General features: G+C 39.6%; 1 protein-coding gene across 4 annotated transcripts in view; it reads left to right on the top strand.

Moving 5' to 3' along the window:
- KIAA1549 (KIAA1549 ortholog) overlaps window positions 1-19741 on the top strand; it is a 139011-nt gene extending 119270 nt beyond the window's left edge. Inside the window, exons 13-20 of one of the 4 annotated variants that reach the window (XM_068663585.1) lie at window positions 1006-1211; window positions 2861-3084; window positions 3921-4065; window positions 5707-6036; window positions 6941-6993; window positions 11430-11575; window positions 13318-13472; window positions 17264-19741. In XM_068663585.1, coding sequence (XP_068519686.1) covers window positions 1006-1211; window positions 2861-3084; window positions 3921-4065; window positions 5707-6036; window positions 6941-6993; window positions 11430-11575; window positions 13318-13472; window positions 17264-17518 — 1514 coding nt within the window. In that variant the 3' untranslated portion in view covers window positions 17519-19741. Of the gene's footprint in view, window positions 1-1005; window positions 1212-2860; window positions 3085-3920; window positions 4070-5706; window positions 6037-6940; window positions 6994-11429; window positions 11576-13317; window positions 13473-17263 lie in introns of those variants that run through there. The other 3 variants (XM_068663592.1, XM_068663599.1, XM_068663608.1) reach the window with 3 other exon arrangements.
- The last annotated feature ends 306 nt before the right edge of the window (window positions 19742-20047 follow it).

Raw genomic sequence — 20047 nt, 5'->3', positions numbered from 1 at the left:
CCTCTACTCCACTGTGTTCATCCAGAGGAAGAGTCACAGATTGTAACCTCCAATTATATTTTGTGGAGGAAAACAGTTTAATAATTTGAGAGTTTGCAGTGTTACCATACAGACAAAGTAAATTCTTACTTTTGAAGTCTTCAGTAGTTTTTGCAAGCCCAGTCCATGTAATGGTTCACATTGTAGGCATAGCTCCAGAAAAAAAAAAAAAAACAAACGTAAATGTGTTTTATGTGCTTAACTGCAAACCACTGGGGTGATCCTACAGATTTCAAGTCTTTCAGGGAGGCAACCCATTCCTACTGAAGTGATTAGACATTTGCTGGACCAGGGCTGTAACTTTCAACATGTATTGGTCTCCATAATGTCATCTGGCGTTCATAGTTGAGTCCATATGACCCCTTCAAAAATTACAACATGGCAATTTTTGTACAGCTTGCACATTAGTATGTACAATGTTTATCCTGTCACAAAGAAGAACACAGTGCTTAAGAGCTGTAATCAGTAAAATATCTGTAAAATTCTTGGTGCTTTGTGTCATGTTTTAAGTCTTTTTTTTTTTAGTTGATATATTGGTCCTTCTATCACTTAATAACTGCATTTGCCGTGTGACATCTCTTGCTGCTCTTTTAAACTCCATAGAGGAATTTGCATCTCCATAAGTACTGATAAGAGGAACCATTAGCAGTATGTACTTGAACAGCCTTTTATGGACCAAAGTGGATTGAGACTTTGAGGATTTGCAAATGCCAAAAGCTTGATTTACAGAAATAAAGAATGACAGCTCACCTTCTGGAGATGCAGTGGGAAAATGTTTATACATTACAAACTACTGGGCCAACTTCTTGTATGCTAAATGTGAATCAGCTGGAAGACCTAAAGGACTAATTAAACACAGATGTGAAATATCTCAAAGTCTCATAGCAAAGGATCTGTAGAGCTTGACGTTTGACTGAGATAACCCTAGCAGCACCGCTTTACTCTGTATTTGTTCTGGTAATTCAGGACCTCCTCAGACCAGCAGTGGAAATGAGCAGCACTCCTCAGCCTCGATCTTTGAACATGTGGATAGGATGTCACGTTCCTCAGATGCAAGCAGACGGGTCCCAAGCAAGATCCAGCTGATCGCTATGCAGCCGATGGCAGCACCTCCAATTCAGAATTCTGTGCTTTCCGATCGAGTGGCAGAGACCAACAAAATTAATAAAGAGGTATCTGTTAAGTGCTTTGAATGTCTGTGGAAGAATACATGCTCAGCAAAGTGGGAAGTGAAAAGGGTCCAGTTTCTTTCTTGTTGTCAGGACTTCCTCATTATTTCCCAAGGAGTGGAATTTTAGCAAGTTACAGGAATAATCTTGTTTCCATACCTAGAGATAACCAGATCTGTTTTAAGCACTGCCTAAACCAAAATTTAAACAGTAAGAAAGGAGCCAAATTGGCAGCATACCTTCTGTTATCATTCTTTTCCGAGCCAGCAGGACATGATTTGTGAGCGTAGTGTTAAGAGTTGGAACGCCTAGCCCACCTTGGGTTTCATTCTGCACCATTCTTTTGGCTTTTGAGCAACTCAGGTTGTGGGTTATACAAGCAAGTTATTTCAGGACATTCTAGGGTGTGAATTTGCAGCACATTAATTGTTTCCAACTTAAGATGTGTTTATTAGCTGGTGAACATTCAGAAACTTCCTGCCTTTTCCGAGGCTCGTGTTACTGTAAACAGAATAAGAACGTGCCTGGGACATTAGTAATGTGCTGTAAAACCACGTCATCTACTGCCTGACATTACTCTCTATGTGTGGGTCCTGTTTTTTGTATGGGGTGTAAGATGGCATCTTCCCATAATTCAGAGTAGAAAACTGATGAAAACTTTAACTTAATTGTGTTAAAGTACTGTGTTTCTCAGGACCTTACAGAAGAGAGGTAAATGTATATATGTAGTATGCATAGTCAAAGAGGGTCCCCAAAATAGAAGTTTGATTATATTGGCAGAAGACTAATTCTAACTAAATGTGAAGAGTAAGTCTGGCTTGTGTCCCTGTTATGTCTTCTGGGGATTTTCATTGGAGAAGCCACAAAAATTAGTTTATTTGGTTTTTAATTTACTGCTGCTGATGTGTTCCCAAGTAAGTCCAGCACAGAGCACTTGTTGTGGCCTGAACTGCTGCCCAGGTCTTTTCCATTAATGACAATCATTTCAGTGAGTGTTGGGCGAGGACGTACAAGTGTGGTTTATGATGGCTTTCCTCAGATGATGAGATGCACTCCAGGAAACTTGAAGAAAGGTGGGAGAGGCATAAAAGCTTATCCTGAAAGTAACCATAGAGCTGAGAACACCACATCCAACCAGGCACCTGGGCTCTATTGTTGCTGCTTCTTTTCTCTATAGCTAGCAGTAACTTCTCATGCTCAACAGAGAGGTCAGATAGCTCTTTAAATTCTTGCTCCTTACATGATGAATGTCATTAAAGGGAATGGTTGGCAGACTTAAACAGTATTGATCAAATATCTCTGATAAGCAAATGTAGCTTGTATTGATTAATCTTATTTTCTTAGAGTGGTGTCACTTCTAGCAAATGGCACAACTTCTTTGTGTTTCTTTTGCCATTTATTAAGAAATTGCTACCTGTTTCTAATTGAACATGCTGAGCCAGCGATCACATTATGTATATATACCTGGGGAGACATCTAAGAAAAAATGTGTTTATAGTTTGTGTGGTATATTTTAATCTGTCAGAGATTTTGAGGGTGACAGGGTCAGACAGTGAGGTGAGAAGGAGAGGTTTACAGAAAAGCAGCAAAAAGCTCTGCTTGCAAAAACTACACATAAAAATGCAGTTGATTTATTTTCCTCTTCCTTTTAGATACAGACAGCCCTAAGGCATAAATCTGAGATCGAGCATCACCGCAATAAGATTCGTCTTCGCGCCAAGCGCAAAGGGCACTATGAATTTCCAGTGGTGGATGATGTGGTGGTGGTTGACTCCAAAGAACAACACAGAATATATCGCAAGGCACAGATGCAGATTGACAAGATCTTGGACCCTGGAGGCAGTGTGCCTACTGTCTTCATAGAACCCAGGAAGAGGTAGGGGTTTCAAAGACAGGAAAGTACAATTTCCTTTTAGGTTCAGAGTTCAAACTACCTGTACTTCTGAACTTTTAGAGCTTAAAATCATTTTGATCTTCAGCTGAATTTGAGTTGGCTAGCTGAAAAGATTGGAGTGGTTCTAAACATTTTTGTTTCAGTATGTCAGTATGTTTTGTTTTCAGATTTCTTTTACAAGAAATTACCTTATACACATTCCTTTTAGAAAATGAAGTGTGTTTGTTAGCCTCACAGAGCTACCTTCCTGGGCTCTTATTTCCAGAGGAGGTCTTCTCTGGGCTCTGTTTAAGGCTTATGGATAGTGGAACTTTGTTTCCAGAGTGCTGGTACCCTGTGACGGCTTCTACTATGAAGGAAAGTATTTTTTTTCCCAGCTCTGTGTGTTCTTCAGCTGGTTGCTATAGTAGAGTTAACCACAACATGCCAATCATAGGACCCTGGTGGTAATAGTCTGTTCTGCTACTGCAAGTACATCAGACATTGGTCTGGAAGGTGTGGGGAGGCAGTAGGGGAGGCTTAAAAGATAGATGTGGAAAGGAGGTGACACTGGAGAGAGCTTGAGTGAGGAGTGGGGATGGTTTGGAAGACAGATGCTATGGCAGTGATAGTGGTATTAGGAGAAGCTTGAGGAAAGAGATTTGAGACTAGCTAATGGGACTGGGATAAAAAGCTGGGAAAAGGAAGAGAGACATGAAATGTGAATGGGCAGAGAAGTACAACATTGAGTAGGATGAGAATGAAGTACAAAAATAATGTGATTACTTTTGTTTTTGTTGTTTTTTCTCTCTTTGCCTTTTTGTTTTCTTCATATTAAGCTCTCGTGCGAAACGTTCTCCCAAGCAGCGCCGGCGACATCAGATAAACGGTAGTCCCATTGATGCGGAAAAGGACAGGCTAATCACAACTGATAGTGATGGGACATACAAACGACCTCCAGGAGTCAATAACTCTGCATATATTGTATGTATGTCTCTTGAATGACAGGAGGGTTCTGATCATTGTAATGACATTTGTGACATGGGAAGGTTTTTAGCCTTCTGTCTGTGTTCTGTGTGGCTAATTTCAGATGTGTGTAATTAACATGTAAATCAAAGTGAAACAAGGACTTCACTGGCAATATGTCAGTACGAGGTAGTGAAATTCTGCCAAGTATTCCTTGATATTGAAGAAGCCAAGAACTAAAACCTTGTTTTCATTAATGCTGCTATTATGAACATGAAAGCGTGTTTGGCATGTTCCACAGTAAGTTGAACATAGCTTCACCCTAGTACAATTTGCTAGATGTTATGTATTTGTGTGTCACTGAAAATTTTATCCTTAGCTCTCAGAAAGTGAAAGACTTGGCTCTTTTAATGAGAAATTTTATCGCATTTAAAATATGTGAATTAATTATTAATGAAAGAGTAACATGTCTTTGTACTGCAGTAACTTAAAACAATTCCAGTACAATGTCATGAAAATTAATTTTGTTTCCTGTTTTAAAATGGCAGACGCTGGAGAATGCTTCTTTTCAGTCATATCCATGTCATAAACTGTATTTAGGCATCTTTAACCACTTCTAAACAGATTTCATTAAGGCTAATGCCAATATTAAGAACCTCTGGACAGTGTTCATCTTGAAAGATAGTTTAATTTTAAGAATTTCACCATTAGCTGCATATACAGTCAAGTGGCTACAATGTTGATTTCTGTGGTTTCCCTCTGTATTCAAACAAGAGTGCGATGATTTTAATGCCAGGCTGCAGCAGAATGAATTATCATCTGAAGCTATTTAATTAAGACTTGTCACACAGTAAGCTCAGCCCCTTTGGCATCTGTAGCGAAACAGTACTCAGAATACTAAGCTCCTGATGAAGCAGAGGCTTTTGCATCTTTATGACTGATTTTGCAGTCGGCATGCAGTGGCAAGAGTGAGCTTTGATAATAGGTCTGCTGCTGCAAAGCTCGTTTAATTTCCTGTTACTGATAAACAACAAGCCCATGTGGTAACATCTCAGGTAGTAATTGCAATGCATGCCTCCGGTATTGCTGCTATGAAGCACTTAGGTGAATCCTGTTCAGGTGATGCACCCAAGTTCAAGTTGCATGCAGCTAACCCCTGCTTAACAGCTCCTTTTGTGTGTTTTTCTAGAGGGCAATAATTATTTAATATTACTGCAGATGTGGTCAGTTGTAAGCTAAAGACTGAATTCATTTCTTGGAACTGCAAAAAAATGCAGTTTTCAGAGATACAGACAGAGCTGATTGTCTTTTTTCCGGGTGGAGTAAATGCTCACTGTGTGCCTTTACAAATGTGCGTGCAAGCTGCATGATTTCTGTTATACCCAAGTAACTACTGTGCAGAGCATTTCTGCCTTACCTGAGATCAGGGTATTTCAGATCGCATGAATGAAGCATTTGAACAGCTGGTGTCATGTCTGTACGTGCAGAAGCAGGGAGGGTAAGGGACGGATTTTGTTCAGTCCTGGCAGTTGTGTACTTTATCTCATTCTGAGTCTGACAAAGGGAATATTGGTCAGACCTAAGGCCTGCGGGGGCTTGGAAGCTGGCTGATGAGATCTCCTGTCTGCCTGCCCTTCACCTTCTTTCTGTTTTCTCCAGTCTGATCCAGATTTGCCTCCTGATCCTCAGACATCATCTTCAGCAGATCTGGGGAAGTTCCCCGGCTTGCCTTCCCACCCAGTCTCCCAGTACGTCCCACCGCAGCCATCCATAGAAGAGGCTCGGCAGACCATGCACTCGTTGCTGGATGACGCCTTTGCCCTGGTGGCTCCCAGCAGCCAAGCGGCCAATTCCACAGCCGTCACACCACCTGGGGTCTCTGCAGGACAGCCGGTAAACAACACTCCTGCTCGAGCAGGGAGGGGAACCACTTGCACCCAATGGGGATCACCTTATGGTCCAACTCAGGCAGTAAACATCCCATTTAATGTGAGTGATGCAATGTGAAAGGCTTTTCTGGGCAGGCAGTTAGCACCAGTTGAGCCGTGATCACTGTTGTTTCGCCCTTTCTGTCAGGGCTTACCACAAATGCAGAATAGTTTCTGGATCCAGGAGAGTTTTGAAATGGCCATCATAATATGGTGATCTTCTGTATTCTTTTTTCTTTTTCCCAACCCAACCACAAGAGAAAATAGGAGTTCTTCTCTAGGATAGTTTTTCTGATCATCTCAGTTATGATCTTAAACAGATCAACTTTGCTATGTCCAAGAGTACTTTTTTTTTTTTTTTTTAATACATATGCTAGTATGTATTTTGAAAATGAAAAAAGACTGTACTGTTCTTAGATCATGTTTTCCAGCAGGACATCCAAATGCTTTCAGAATGTGAGGGGTAGGGAAGAAGTATTTCTATGTGTAGTTCTTTGTGTTTTGTGGAGCACTGAGACACACACAGGTAATATTTCAGGTCATCTTGAGTTCCACAATAATTGAGTTTCAAAACCCCAGTGGACTCTTGAGTTTGAGCCCTGTGGTATCACTGTTGCAGTCTGATGCTTGTTGGAGGTTTAAAACAGTTTGCAAATGCAAAGCTTAGCTTGCTGAAAGTTTTAAGCTAAACAGACATTGGAGCACTGCTTGATCTGCAGATGAGAAAAAGCATTTCTGAGAGGTTTTTAAGGTACGTAAAGACAGAAGAGACTGCTGTCCCACTGTAACTGTGCTTCCCAGGCCTTCTTATGCCACAGGGATTGTAGAACCGAGCTGTTAAGGTTGCAGTCCAATCACATATAAATGCTTAGTGATCTCTGCAATTCATCACTTAAAAGGCTGACAGTGGACTTCCCAGGGTACACATTTTGATTTTAATTCATTTGTTTTCACTCTTCTGACAGAGATATGTGGAATTTGGAATGACTCCGCCAGCAGCACCAGGTCTCCTACCAAGGTAGCTTTTCACTCATGGAATTACCATTTATTATTTTCTTTTCAATTCCTACAGAGTTCTTACTAACACTGTTATATTATTATGCAAAGTACCATATAAATGAGAAGTAACAGGAATCCAGATTCAGCCTGTGTTATTTATTTATGTGTCATGAACGACACATGCATGCTGTGTGGAATCCAACCCTTCATTAAAAAGAAACATTTTCTAGCCCCTTGGCTGTAAAGGTGTCCTTCCAAATACTGAGTTAAACCACTGAGTTTCAGCTTTTAGAGGGCCTGAAACAGTTACTCCAATGCGTGTACATCTCCCAGTACTCTCGCTTTCATCTTGTTTCTGTAGCCTCAGGGTAGCACTCACTTGCAAAAGCTTGCAGATGACTAACAGATTTGTTCTATTTTTAACCGAGTTAACAGATTTCAGAGCATGGTGACCCTCACAGCAAAAGCATGCCTTGTAGGCCTATTGCTATAAAATAAGGGGGGAAGAACAGATTTTACATCTTCTCCTGGCCTTAGTGTGAGAGAATTGCATAAAGAGAAGAAACAGTTGTCCAAGTCACTGTTCATTCCACGTTTGGTGCCTATGTGCTAACTACACATGAAGTTAGACTCTTGAGTCATGGTTACCTACCAGGGTCACACTTGTCTCAGACTCTTCAAGCTGCTGCAGCCGAGGTGCTAAAAAGGTGGCTCCGTACTGCTCTCTCATTACCTTCTTACAGCTCATCATGTGAGATGAAACACCACTGGTATTTGTGTCATTCATAAGTTTTCATCTAAAGTCTTTACTGCCTTGAAAACTTGGCATACTTTAGCTTCAAAATGAATACAAAGAACTTTCCTTTATCCTTTGTTCTGCAACCCTGTTTTGAAAGGGCCAACTAGAAAAGGTGTAATCTCTAAGCACGTTTTCTCACTTAGGTCTTGGCCAGAGCTGACAGTTTCAATCTTAGTGGAGCATATGTGAAATGGCATAAAGTATGACATGCTGTGCATTTTTTTTTAATTTAGGTAACCTTGAGGATTATGAATTTTGTGACTGCCAACACAAAGCATAACCAACTGTTTATTGCAGGGGATTTTCTCTTTGTTTGCCTGATACAGATTCAGGGAAAACATGATGATTTAGTTGTGGAAGTGCTGTAACCCATGTTAAAACACCTGAGCAAGGTGGTGTCTTTGCAACATAATTTTTGTTCAGATGTTTGTCAGCCCTTGGCGTAGGACTTCTGTGAGTTACAAACTAATGACATAATTATTTAGATAGTTCAAACACAGGCTTTGCCAGTGTCAGCAGATTAAGTTAACAATCTGCATGCTCATTGACCTTAACAGGAAGAATTCCTTAATATTTTCATTAAAATAAAAGATTTCCTAAAGCTTGGTCAGTAGAATCATAGAATGATAGAATGGCCTGGGTCAAAAAGGACCTTAAAGATCATCTAGTTTCAACCCCCCTGCTCTGGGCAGGGCTGCCAACCACTAGAGCAGTCTGCAAAGAGTCGCATCGAGCCTGGCCTTGAATGCCTCCAGGGATGGGGCATCCACAACCTCTCTGGGCAACCTGTTCCAGTGCCTCACCACCCTCTGAGTGAAAAACTTCCTCCTAATTTCTAACCTAAATCTCCCCTGTCTTAGTTTAAAACCATTCTCCCTTGTCCTATCACTATCAACACATGTAAGCAGGCATTGCCCCTTCTGTTTATACACTCTCGTCAAGTACTGGAAGGCTGCAATGAGGTCTCCCCAGAGCCTTCTCTTCTCCAAGCCAAACAAGCCCAGTTCCCTCAACCTTTCTGCATAGGAGAGGTGCTCCAGCCATCTGATCAACTTAGTGGCCCTCCTCTGGATGTGTTCCAAGAGCTCCACATCCTTCTTGTGCTGGGGGCCCCAGGCCTGCACGCAGCACTCCAGGTGGGGTCTCACAAGAGTAGAGTAGAGGGGCACAATCACTGCCCTCTCCCTGCTTGCCACCCCTTTTTTAACACAGCCCAGGACGTAGTTGGCCTTCTGGTCTGCAAGCACGCACTTGCCAGCTCATGTCCAACTTCTCATCCATCAGAACCCCCAAGTCCTTCTGCACAGGGCTGCTCTCAAGTTTTTCTTCGCCCAGTCTATGCAAATACCTGGGATTGCCCCAAACACCTGGGATTGCCGCAATACAGAAAACATGGAAACATGAAAAACATGGAAAGGCTTCTTCTCAGGGTTGTAGAATGGGGTTTATGCTCAAATTCAGAAAATGGTGATGTAAATTGATAGAAACAGCGTACTAACTTGAGGAACTAAAAATGACCTGCAGTCAGTATGATTAGGAGGCATGTATCAATGTCATAGTCCATTGGCTTAAATACCCAATGCAAGGAATAATAGTTGGGTAACCTCCTGTTCCCTTCTCTGCACAAATGCAGTCAGCATCTTTAATGGGCTGGAACCAACTTAGGTAAAAAAAAAAAAAAAAATTAAATGTGAAAGACCTAGGTCACATATCAGCTGTGTAAACATAAAGGTACAATGAACAGTTTTTTGGTTTTGTTTTTTACCAGAAAATACCACATAATGCAACAGAGATGCTTAGCTATAGTGGCTTGGTGGTGTAAAATTGATTTGGTGGGCAGCTTCTCCACAGTTAATTTAATAACTGGAGATTAAACCTTTTTCTTTTTTTTAATATGCAAAGATAAATTGGAGGCTCGGTCTCAGTCTGGTAATAGGAAGTAGCACTAAAAAGCCTGTATGATACAGATTCAGAGATGTATCCAATTTTGGACTCTTCTGTTGATCTCTGCTTGACTTTAAAGAGTAGCTGTATCTATCTATTAAAAAAAAATAAGAGAAGGTAGTGGGTTATTAAACTTATACCTTTCAGCTACAAACCCATCAGAAGAAAGGATAGGATCTTGTATTCAGAAAAATTGGCACGAAAATAAAACATTTGCAGTAATGCTGAGAAGGTATTTTCTTTAAAGACATCATCAAAAATTGTAATAATTTATCAAGATTCCAACTCTGCATTATAGACATTAAGTGCCAGATGATCACATCCTTTGCTGGTTGCAGTGATTAAAGTAACAGAAGTGACACTGTTAAACATTACTTACCCATTCAGGCATTTATTTTAACAAGCTCACAAGTCTGGCTGAAAATTGTTTCTTCTGGATCCACTGAGTGGACAGTTGGGAATGTATGCACGGGAGGTGGGGAGATTCTGGCAGTTCCACAATGGGATTTCTGCACCTTGAACCCCTTACACGTCTTTCATTTAATGCTGCATGCCAAGTAGTTAGAGCTTTATTTTACAATTACTTGTTTTAGTTTATTATGCTCTTACTTGGCTTTATTAGACTATTTATTTTTATCTCAGCCGTCTTTGTTATCTGGTCTTCATACAAAAGTGGTCAGTTTCCAATTAAAGCACAAATCAAGAATAGGTTGAACTAGATGCAGTCATGGAATTTTCATGTTTAAAAAAAAAAAAGTCCATTCTTCAACACCTCCATTTTGCCTAGGTAGCAGTCCATAGCCTAGAACAGCTTCGGTGCTACTGTGCTAAAAGGAATATAAAATTAGGCCCCTGACCTCGCTTAGTGTAACCTCATGTGCTTGACTTACTGTGTTTGTCTCACTTGTTTCTTCTATAATCAACCATGAGAGATGGGCTTCTGCAGAAAATGATTTAGTGAACCTAACCTTTTGCTTTGAATATTTGTAATGCCTGTTGAGGAGCACGTCCCTGTCCTTAAATCACACCTGCAGTTTAAGAGATTAGCCTTGTAACTAAGCACCTGAAGTTTAGGTGCTCACACCTCCCCCATAATGAAAAGAATGAATACTCCTTGAAAACTCAGCAGCCGTCATTCTTTTAAAACATACCTTCTCCATGTCAAGGTTAAGGGTATGCTAATAGGAAGCACAGGGAAAGCAGCATTTACATCTCCTTGTCTGTTCTTGTTCTGTGAAGGAATTGTAGGGTTTCTCGAAAATGTTCAGAAAACTTGATGAAATAATAATTGTTCATGAAATACACATGTAATACAGTTTGTATGGTTAGATTTAGACATCAATTTTATGCCCAGCAACTCTTGAGTAAGATTCAGATATGTTGCTGTAGTACGCAGCTTCATCACTACTGGCCTGGTTTTTCTGTGTTGGGTTGCTTGTGTTTTTTTTCCCTGAAGATACATTTTTAACCAAGGGGAAAACAAGGTCAGCTTTTCCTCTGCATTGAGGAGGCTGCAACATGTGAAAAACACTTGCCTGAAATTTTTGGTAGGGTTTCTAACTCATTTTCATCTGTGATGCAGGACATCAAGGAGGAAAAAAAAAGTTACTTCAAAGTCATCACAAATAGGTGTTGTATGAGGTATACTTGCCACAACTGTTTTTAATTAAGCAGTTTACTTTTTGTAATCTTGGGTCCTTTCTTTTCCCCAGGCAGAACTTTGGTCCAGGTTTTCTTCAACCTGCGGAGTTAATGCACCCAGACCAGCAGCCACCTGAGGCTCATTATTCCTCCAGAGGAATATACTCAGAGGAAATGCCATCAGTGGCACGACCACGACCAGTTGGAAGCACTGCAGGTACACTTCAGTTGAACATGCACTATAATAGCAAATCCTTCTCCATATTTATTCTTACCCTGAGATCACTATTAAGATACAACTCTTCTTCAGGTATTACACTTGAAATGTGGCCCTTCTCTTCACTGCCAAAAAAAAAAAAAAAAAAAGGTAGTCACAAACAGAGATTAACTTTACGTATGTAAGACCTTGCAGAAAAAGGCAGTGCTTTGCCGCTTCTTTTTTTTAGTGTCTTATAAGCGTTGGTAATTTCCTTGGTGCCAAATTATATAATTAATACATCCCAAATAACCCTACCAATAAATAGTAATTCAATACTTTGCTGCTTCTTTGTTTCTCACTATTCTTCATAGAAATGTATGCATGAAAGCGGGGTCTTTTAGTTTCTGAAGTTATGTGCTGTTGCTGTCCCATATGAAATACGGAACATAATTTGATATTGAGATAATTTCCATAGTGCTTATCAATGCTATCATGAGTAAAATTCTAACATCATATTGCAATTAAGCAGCAAACACTGATTCTAAGAATAAAATGTTCTATTACCATGCAAATGCCACAGTTAATTTTTTCCCAGACAAGTGTTTTCTTCTTGGGGATTTGAAAAAGGCTAAAAATACGATAATGTACTCATGAGTCCTAATTTTGATAGTTGCTCTCCTCTCCCTTTAACTGTTAAATGTATGAGAATGACAGAACTGTAGTGACTGTTACAGTTTAATGATGATGATTTAATTCTCTGATTCATACTATTCTCTGATGTTCATGCATCTTTTGCTTTAAAATTTAGGAGGAATTCAGATGATTAGTTACTGTCCTTCAGCATGTGTAAATATCAAGCTTCTCAATTAATGATTGTTTTTTGCGGGGAAAATATGAAAGCGAACTAACAGTACATCACGTAAACCAGTGTTTTTGTCTTTTCCTCCCTTTTTGTACATGCACACACTCACACAGTTATCTGTTATGTATCTGTGGGTTTATTAAATGTTTCATTTCTGTTGTATTTAGAAAATAAATTTTGTTTCCCTGTGGGAGGAAATTCAGGAAAAAAGAAAGCTGGCATGCTGTTCCATGTCTCTTACAATTAATGGTGGTGGCTCTCCTTGTATGTGTTTGAAAGCAGTGGGGGGTGGAGGGGAGTTAGAAAGGAGGAGGTTAGCATTCAGGCTGAAAGGAGATACAGTGTGTTCTGACCTTCTCGTTAGTCAGTGACAGCATCGTTTAATATTTAACCATAAAGCAAAGCTGCAAGAACTACACTTTTACATAGTCATGTATTTTATTCTTGTGAGAGATGGAATAGAATGTAGCCTAGAGAGTTAGGGTCTTGCCAGTGTGATGCAAATGTGGTTTATTACGGTAGCAAATATCTTCTCTTTGCTGCTAAGTAATTTACATTAAAACATTGCCAAGGCTTTCAGTAAGTGTTGTTTGAAAAGGGCTGGCATGTTTTTGGAATGCAGTGCAGTCCATGCCTGAGATGCACGTATCTTAACCTCTTCCTTCAGTGCAGTGACAATGACAAGCATCACACTTAAATGAACTGCACAAAATGCACACAACTTTTCCTTCTTTATTCTATACTGATAGCCTTCTTTCTGCTGATTTTTTTTAATTACACAAATAGTGCTCCACTTTCTTCTTGTCTCCTGCTTCCAACAAGGTTTTATGTTGTCATTTTGTCTGCCCTGCAAACTTGACTGTGTATAAAGATGAAAAAAACAATATTTGCTTTTAAGGTTCTCAGATACAGCACCTCACTCAGGTGGGAATTGCTAGCAGGATCGGAGGTCAACAAGTGGAGATCCCCTCAGGCAGAGCAGGGCATGGCCAGCCGGGGGGGCCAGGGTGGCCCCAGTACCGTGGAGAGGATGAATATGCTAGGCGAGATGCAGTGAGTACTGTGTTACACATTTGCATAGTTTCCAAAGTAGTGATATGTTCGGGTATTTTTTTTTCCTGCATTACTGTTTGGAACTTTTTTCCCCCTGGAATACTTTCAGTTGCTTCTCTGACATTCTTTGCTTTGCTCTTCGAACCCTCGTTAGCTCTTCTAACTTTTGCTTGCTATTCTTTCACATTCGCTTCTCTCTAACTGCTTTCTCTCACTTTACCCTAACCCTTTTTTTTCTTCACTCGAGGCCTTCATTCATTAATTGCAGTTCACCCAGTTCTGCTTCTGAGCACTGGCAGAGGTGGATACTGCTTTCCATTTCCTTCTTTGAAATATGCCTTTGTATTTTGCGATCATTTTAAACAGAAAACATTTAATTAAATTGTCCCAGACTACCCTTCTACTTTGTATTATTATCGTTCTTTTGTCTTCTATATCAGTGCACAACAGCAGGAGTCAGGGCCATGGAATAAGGCACATACTTGCACGTAACAGTAGAGGTGTTCCTAAACAAATTATTTTCCTACCTCAGTCAGCAGGATGTGGTAAATTAATATGTATTAGTTTATCATTGTTTCCTAGGCAGCCATCGTGATTCCATGTTCTTGGCAGTGCTGCTTCTAGAAGCTGAAATTTCTGATTCAACCAAATGTGTGGTGAGGTTGAAGATACTGTGTGGCATTTCCAAGAAAGGTCCAGCTGCCTGCTACCAGTCAGTGTTAGATGTACTCACATCTTGAAGCGGACTGACCTGCGACAGCTTTACTGTAGTAATCTTGAGATCAATGCCTTTGTGCCCCTTTTTCTCCCTTCTTATAATTACAATTTTTCTGTTTTCTTCATCGAGAGAGGAAGGAAGATCTCAGCCTTTTTGCATACTTAAGGCAATTTAAGTTTGTTAGATAAGCCCTTGTAGCTTTCCATACTTAAATAATTACCTTCAGAGTTTGGTTTCCTTCACTTGGACAGAGCTCTAAATTTCTTTCTTCTTTTTTGGAAAGGAGAATTTACTTAATGATAGACACATTCCTTAAGGTACAGTATTCAACTTGGCAAAACATTCTTAGCAAACAGCCTTCTTGTTCCTTCATTCTGAGCAAAAACATTAGCCTCTGCATTTAGGAAGGATAGATCTGGAGTGATCTTTCTGCCATGAACTTGAAAGGGATCTGCATTTGTGTTCCTGCCATGGCCTTTTTCCTCACAGTATTCTCACCTGTTATTGTACTGTCAACACCTGATTTCCCATTGGAATATGACCTCTCTCTTATGCCACCTGACCCAAAATCAGTGTGCAGGTTACCATCAATTCACCTTAATTCTCCCATCTAGAAGGTCTAAGCAACCAAGATGATTTTTGTATTACCTCAGCTAACAGGAAACACAATATGGAGCAATTGGTCACTTGAGCAGCAGATAGCAAAAATCTAGTCACATCTAATTGGTGACTTGTATTTATTTATACATATATACATGTATGTGCATATATGTATTTATACATGAAATTCATTTGAAATTGGCACAGTTCAACTGTTATTATGTGGACATGAACAAATGCACAAAGTGATCTCATAAATCTTCATTCTTTAAGAAGTTAACTAAAAGACTCAAAAGATATTTTTGTCTATTATTTTGTACTACTGTTAATTAGATGGAAGTTTTAATACAAAAATATAATTTATAGATGCTATATAAAACTAAGTATTCGTACATATATAGCATTACATAATACATAAACCTATATTTATATTCATAAAGAAATGTTTTAAAATTGGACAAAAGTTCTTCTAGCTTTCCTATCCCTAATTTGCTGTACATAGGTTAGGTTTCCAAAGTAATCTCTGTTTTTGGAAGTTCTCAACCTGTTTAATTATGATGTTATATATGAAAACAATATATGCTTCTAGTTTTGGGAGATATTTAAGAAAAATTTTTATAGCCTTAATGTTATAAAACAGCCACTGTCCTCAGCAGGTATTCTTCCTAATGTCTGCTAAGAAGCTATTCTTATGGTGCTTACTCAATACAGTATGAGATAGGAGCTGAATCATGTAGTATATTTTAATGTGAAAGTAACCTGAACGTAGTTTAGTTTGATGTTAAGAGCCATGTGTCAAGGAACATTTGTTTTTAATATTTTTGATATCATCCTTTTCTATAAACCCACAGAGTGCTTGTCAGGTTTGCTAACTAGACTCCACTTATGAATTAGTTTCAGGTTTCACTGCCAAATGCAGTAATTTTGAACAATCAAGAGACCTATTCATTCCTTTCTAATACTAAAATCTCCTTCCTTTTATAAGAAGACAGGATGTTACTTGGAAAATCTTCTTTACCTATCATTCTCCCGTTAAAGCTTCTTTTCCTCTTAATCTCTCTTCCCAAATTAACTGTGCAATTGATCAGGGCTGCATGAGCTATGCAACAGAGTCAGAATCTATTCTTAGTTCAGTCCTAAGCCAAATGGCTTGGATTTTATTCATTTATATTATGAGAGATGTTAGGCAACATACTCCCATGCATTTTTGTGTTCCCTGCACACTGCTGCTACAGTATTTCTTGGTCCCCCATATCCTTCCAGTCTCAGCTTTATAATCCCTTCATTCCCCTCCCCCTCATCCCCAAATCCTCTTGTAGCTGACCTTGCTGTCTTTTCTTCCCTCCCCATTTAGCTCTCTCTGCTGCTACTTCAGGCTTATCTGCAGAGGTTACTGCTCACTAGATTGTGATAGCTGTGATCTGAACATGCTGCAGCTGGACGCTCCTTGTTGGAAGGGGATTGTGCTGCTTTCCTCTGAGTTGTAGGTTCATTAAGGCATGTTCAAACAGTCTCAAGTCCTTGGTGTCCAGTGTTTTCATCTGGCTGCCTCTCAACCTTCACAGATACTCAGCAAGAGGAAGCAATTGCTTTAGGGATATCAGATGGAATTTATATTTTTCAAAATGTACCTGGTTTGTGTCCATACTGGGAGTCAGTGCAGTAACCTAGTGTACTGTAAATTTATGATTTATTTTAGTGTAAGCAGATTTTTTTCCAGGTAGACAAGCTGATAAACTTAGGATTCTGTTGTGTTTCTCTCATGTTTCAATAAAGAATATATGTTACTGAACAAAAACAGAATTAAGCCCTTTCTTCCATTAAACAATGGTTGTCCCTAAACTGGGAAGGTATTTCTCAGATCTGTAGAACTGTGCTGAGTGTAGAAAAATCCAGTCTTTCTGACTAGAACCACTTTTGCCTTTTGTTGCTTCTCCTGTTGACCGTGTTTTCATGGGCACAGGTCACTTACATGGTCCTTAAAAGTGTACACTCTGGACAGGCAAGCCAGACAGAGGATGGGAAGGTAAAAGTAGAAGCATCCCTATTTTATAGATGGTACAAAGGAATTACAACCAGGAAGATGGTGATTTGCCTATTATCTTCTAGGAAGTTGATGGAAAGGCAAGGCAAGAGAAGCCAACTCGTTGACTTCCAGTTCTGTGTTTTTCCCCAGGTCCTTCCGTTTCAGTTTCTAAACATAACAGACATAGAAGGGAGTCAGACTTTTTAATGAATGTTCAAAGAGATTTTAAAAATCCCTGAACTTGAGGCAGTCCAGTAAATTTGTGTATGCTTGTTGTTTGTGCTCCATAAGAAGAATCACTCATTCATACAACAAAAGAACAGTGGCAGCAGACAGAAGCATCTCCATGCTGCTTTCCCTCTGTTCTTTGCCTTTTTGCTTTCTTGTCTTTTCTGGGGTTATCATATTTATTCAGAAAGTACAATAACGATTTCTACCTTTTTCCAGACGCATATGCATGGACACCAAGAATATTCCTCCTCACCAGTATTCCAGATGCCGAGGACTTCAGCCAGGCAGCCTTCGGCACCCCCTGCTCAGCTTCCGCACAACAGCCTTCAGGGCCAGGGCCTTTGCTACACCACCAGTTCCACTGAGGACCTCCAGCCAGGTCACTCTTCAGCCTCTCTTATAAAAGCAATTAGAGAAGAACTTCTACGACTTTCTCAGAAACAGACAACAGTGCAGAACTTCCATAGTTGATTTAGCATTCCTTTGCAAATCTGCCAGGTATCTGCTTCCTATGGAAGCAAAGACTTAAAGGAAATCATCAATGTTGTTCTCTCAAAAGAATGGACTTTCACAGCTCTTTAAACAACACTCCGGAAAAAAAAAAAAAAGGCAGCAAAATGAGAAGAGTGTAGGAGAGACAGGGGACAAACAGGGAAAATCATCAGTGTCATCGCAAGCAATGTTAATTAGTCTGCTGTTACTATGGTGCTCCTCTTCTCTTCCTACCCTCATTCAGTCTAACAAATAAATAAAAACTTAGGTCAAGAAGTCAATACTCCAGCAACAGAAAAATCCCAGGAACAAACTGCAAGTGTAGTAACTCCTTCTTCTAAGGAAGAAGGCAAAGGTTTGCATGAACTGAAATGACATTTTGCAACAGAGTACAAGTATTCTGATCTCTCCAGTGCTTATGGGGAACTGGTTTGTGTTGCTGTTCTTCAAGATTACAAACTGTATCAGCTCTAGGGTGTTGAAGGTGTAATCCCACATAAGAATCCCTTTGATTGTCAGTAACAATAGGACTGTTTAGAATAAAAGGCTTTATGAGCTACTTGTAACAAACTGGAACAATAATTGTTATAGCTCTAACCTTCCGAATGGAGCTACCCTCTGCACTCTTCCTTGTTTTCCTTCTGGTGCTGAAGCTTCAAGTGTTCCTTCATCTTCAATGTTTGCAAAGTGAAACATTGGCCTTGTATAACTACAACAATATCCATAGACTTATTCAGGCTGGAAAAACAAAGCAAAGCATCCAAACAGAAAGGGCTTGGCATTTAATTTGTTCTAAAAATAATTTAAAAATATTCAGCCACGGTTTAATTTGGGGAAATGTGTTTAAAGTTTATATATTTGCATACTATATGCTCTTGTAAGACCGGCGATAAATTATTGCCACTCTGTAGTTTGCTTTGTGGACGGAAATCAATCCAGCCTGACTGGTACAGGGTCACCAGCATTGTTTTAAATTGATGTCCTAAACCATTGCTTATGTTTGGATCTGAATAATTTTAGTGAAAGTCAGTGACAGTTTAGAGCATTAACATAGGCTTAGAGTTGCAGTTTGGAGACAGTTTCTATATTTATACTTGTTCCCACCGTCCCTTTGGACAAAGGGTAAGCATTATCCCCATGGTAAAAAATGGTACGTGCCATGGAACTGTTTGTCGCTGTTTTTTCCAGAGTTTTAATTTAATATTAGCTATGAATTTACTAATATTTGGCCATTGCATAACTGTAACTGACATAATACATATGAGGATTTTACTTACGTCGTGATTTGTTGGAGTGTTTTTATTTTCAGATCAGACTGTATTAAGCTAACAAACTGGCACTGAGATGGAGTGGGAGCTCAGTGTTTGTGAGGCTTGGGAGCCTTGCCCTAGAAAAATGAAAAGCAAAACTACTTGGTGCTACAACATGGGCATTTCAAACACTGTAGAAGATTGTAGTAGCCAAGGAGATCACTGGGCAGTTGACCAGGGTAGGCCTTAACGGCATAGAAATAGCATTGGTAAGATACAGGTATGTAATGCTCTTTTATTACGGTGTTCTTTGGCTACCAAATCAGTTCCTGGTTCCAGTGCACAGTTCAGTAGCTGCAACAAGACTAGCTCAGACTGAAATGAAAACAGGTAGGAGGATGCCATGGAAGAACCCTATGTACTTTGTTCATGAACACATACATAACATCATTCGTTGCCAAAGCCAAGACTAGGAAGCAACTGGCTGCTCACTGACGTGATAAAAACAATGGCATGTTGCTTCCTTTCTTTATTAGGAAACTAAGATATTTTTCTGTTTACCTATGATTGTCAGAAGGCAGTATGAAATTGTTTGAGGAACTTAATGTAGCAAAGCAGTCTAAATCCATTTCCAGTTCACTGGTCAGTACTTAGTCCTCATGGGCACTGGTTGAGGTTTGGATGGAGTCAGAACACCTGCATGGTTGTGAACAGCACTATTTACAGGTCATTCTGTTTTGAATTTTTTTAAGCCTTTTGTGTAATAATCAGTTCTAGCGTAAAAATAAAGAAACAGTTGTTTTCTGCCAAATTTGTACACGTGAATGTTGCTGATACTTCTGAAAAATGTTGGGTTTTGCAAAATGAAGATTGTATCAGGCAATGTTAATCTCTGAAAACGCTGAAGACTGTTCCTAAGTGTTCCCATTAAAACCATCTCCTTCATAGCCCACATCCTTCTCCAGCTTGATTCTGCAGTGAAGTCAGAGGCCAATCCTTATAACATTGGCACACTGTGACTTCATCCCAAGAAAACGTGAGTTTCTAGAAAGCAAGTTCGTTGTCTGACTCGAAGGAATATGTAATCCTTTGAAAGTTAAAGGTACTTAGGCTATTTCTAATTCACTTCTGCTAGTGATGGTGATAGTGATAGTATTTCCATCTTTTTTATGTTGGGAAGAGTATAGTTTTTCTTTTCAGTCCCAAATCTTACAAAGAACACGCACAAGACATTTAGATATAGGTAAATAAATGAAGC

The sequence above is a fragment of the Anas acuta genome, chromosome 1 (assembly GCF_963932015.1).
Source record: "Anas acuta chromosome 1, bAnaAcu1.1, whole genome shotgun sequence".
Taxonomy (NCBI): Eukaryota; Metazoa; Chordata; class Aves; order Anseriformes; family Anatidae; genus Anas; species Anas acuta.
This window is presented reverse-complemented; position numbering and strand designations above follow the sequence as displayed.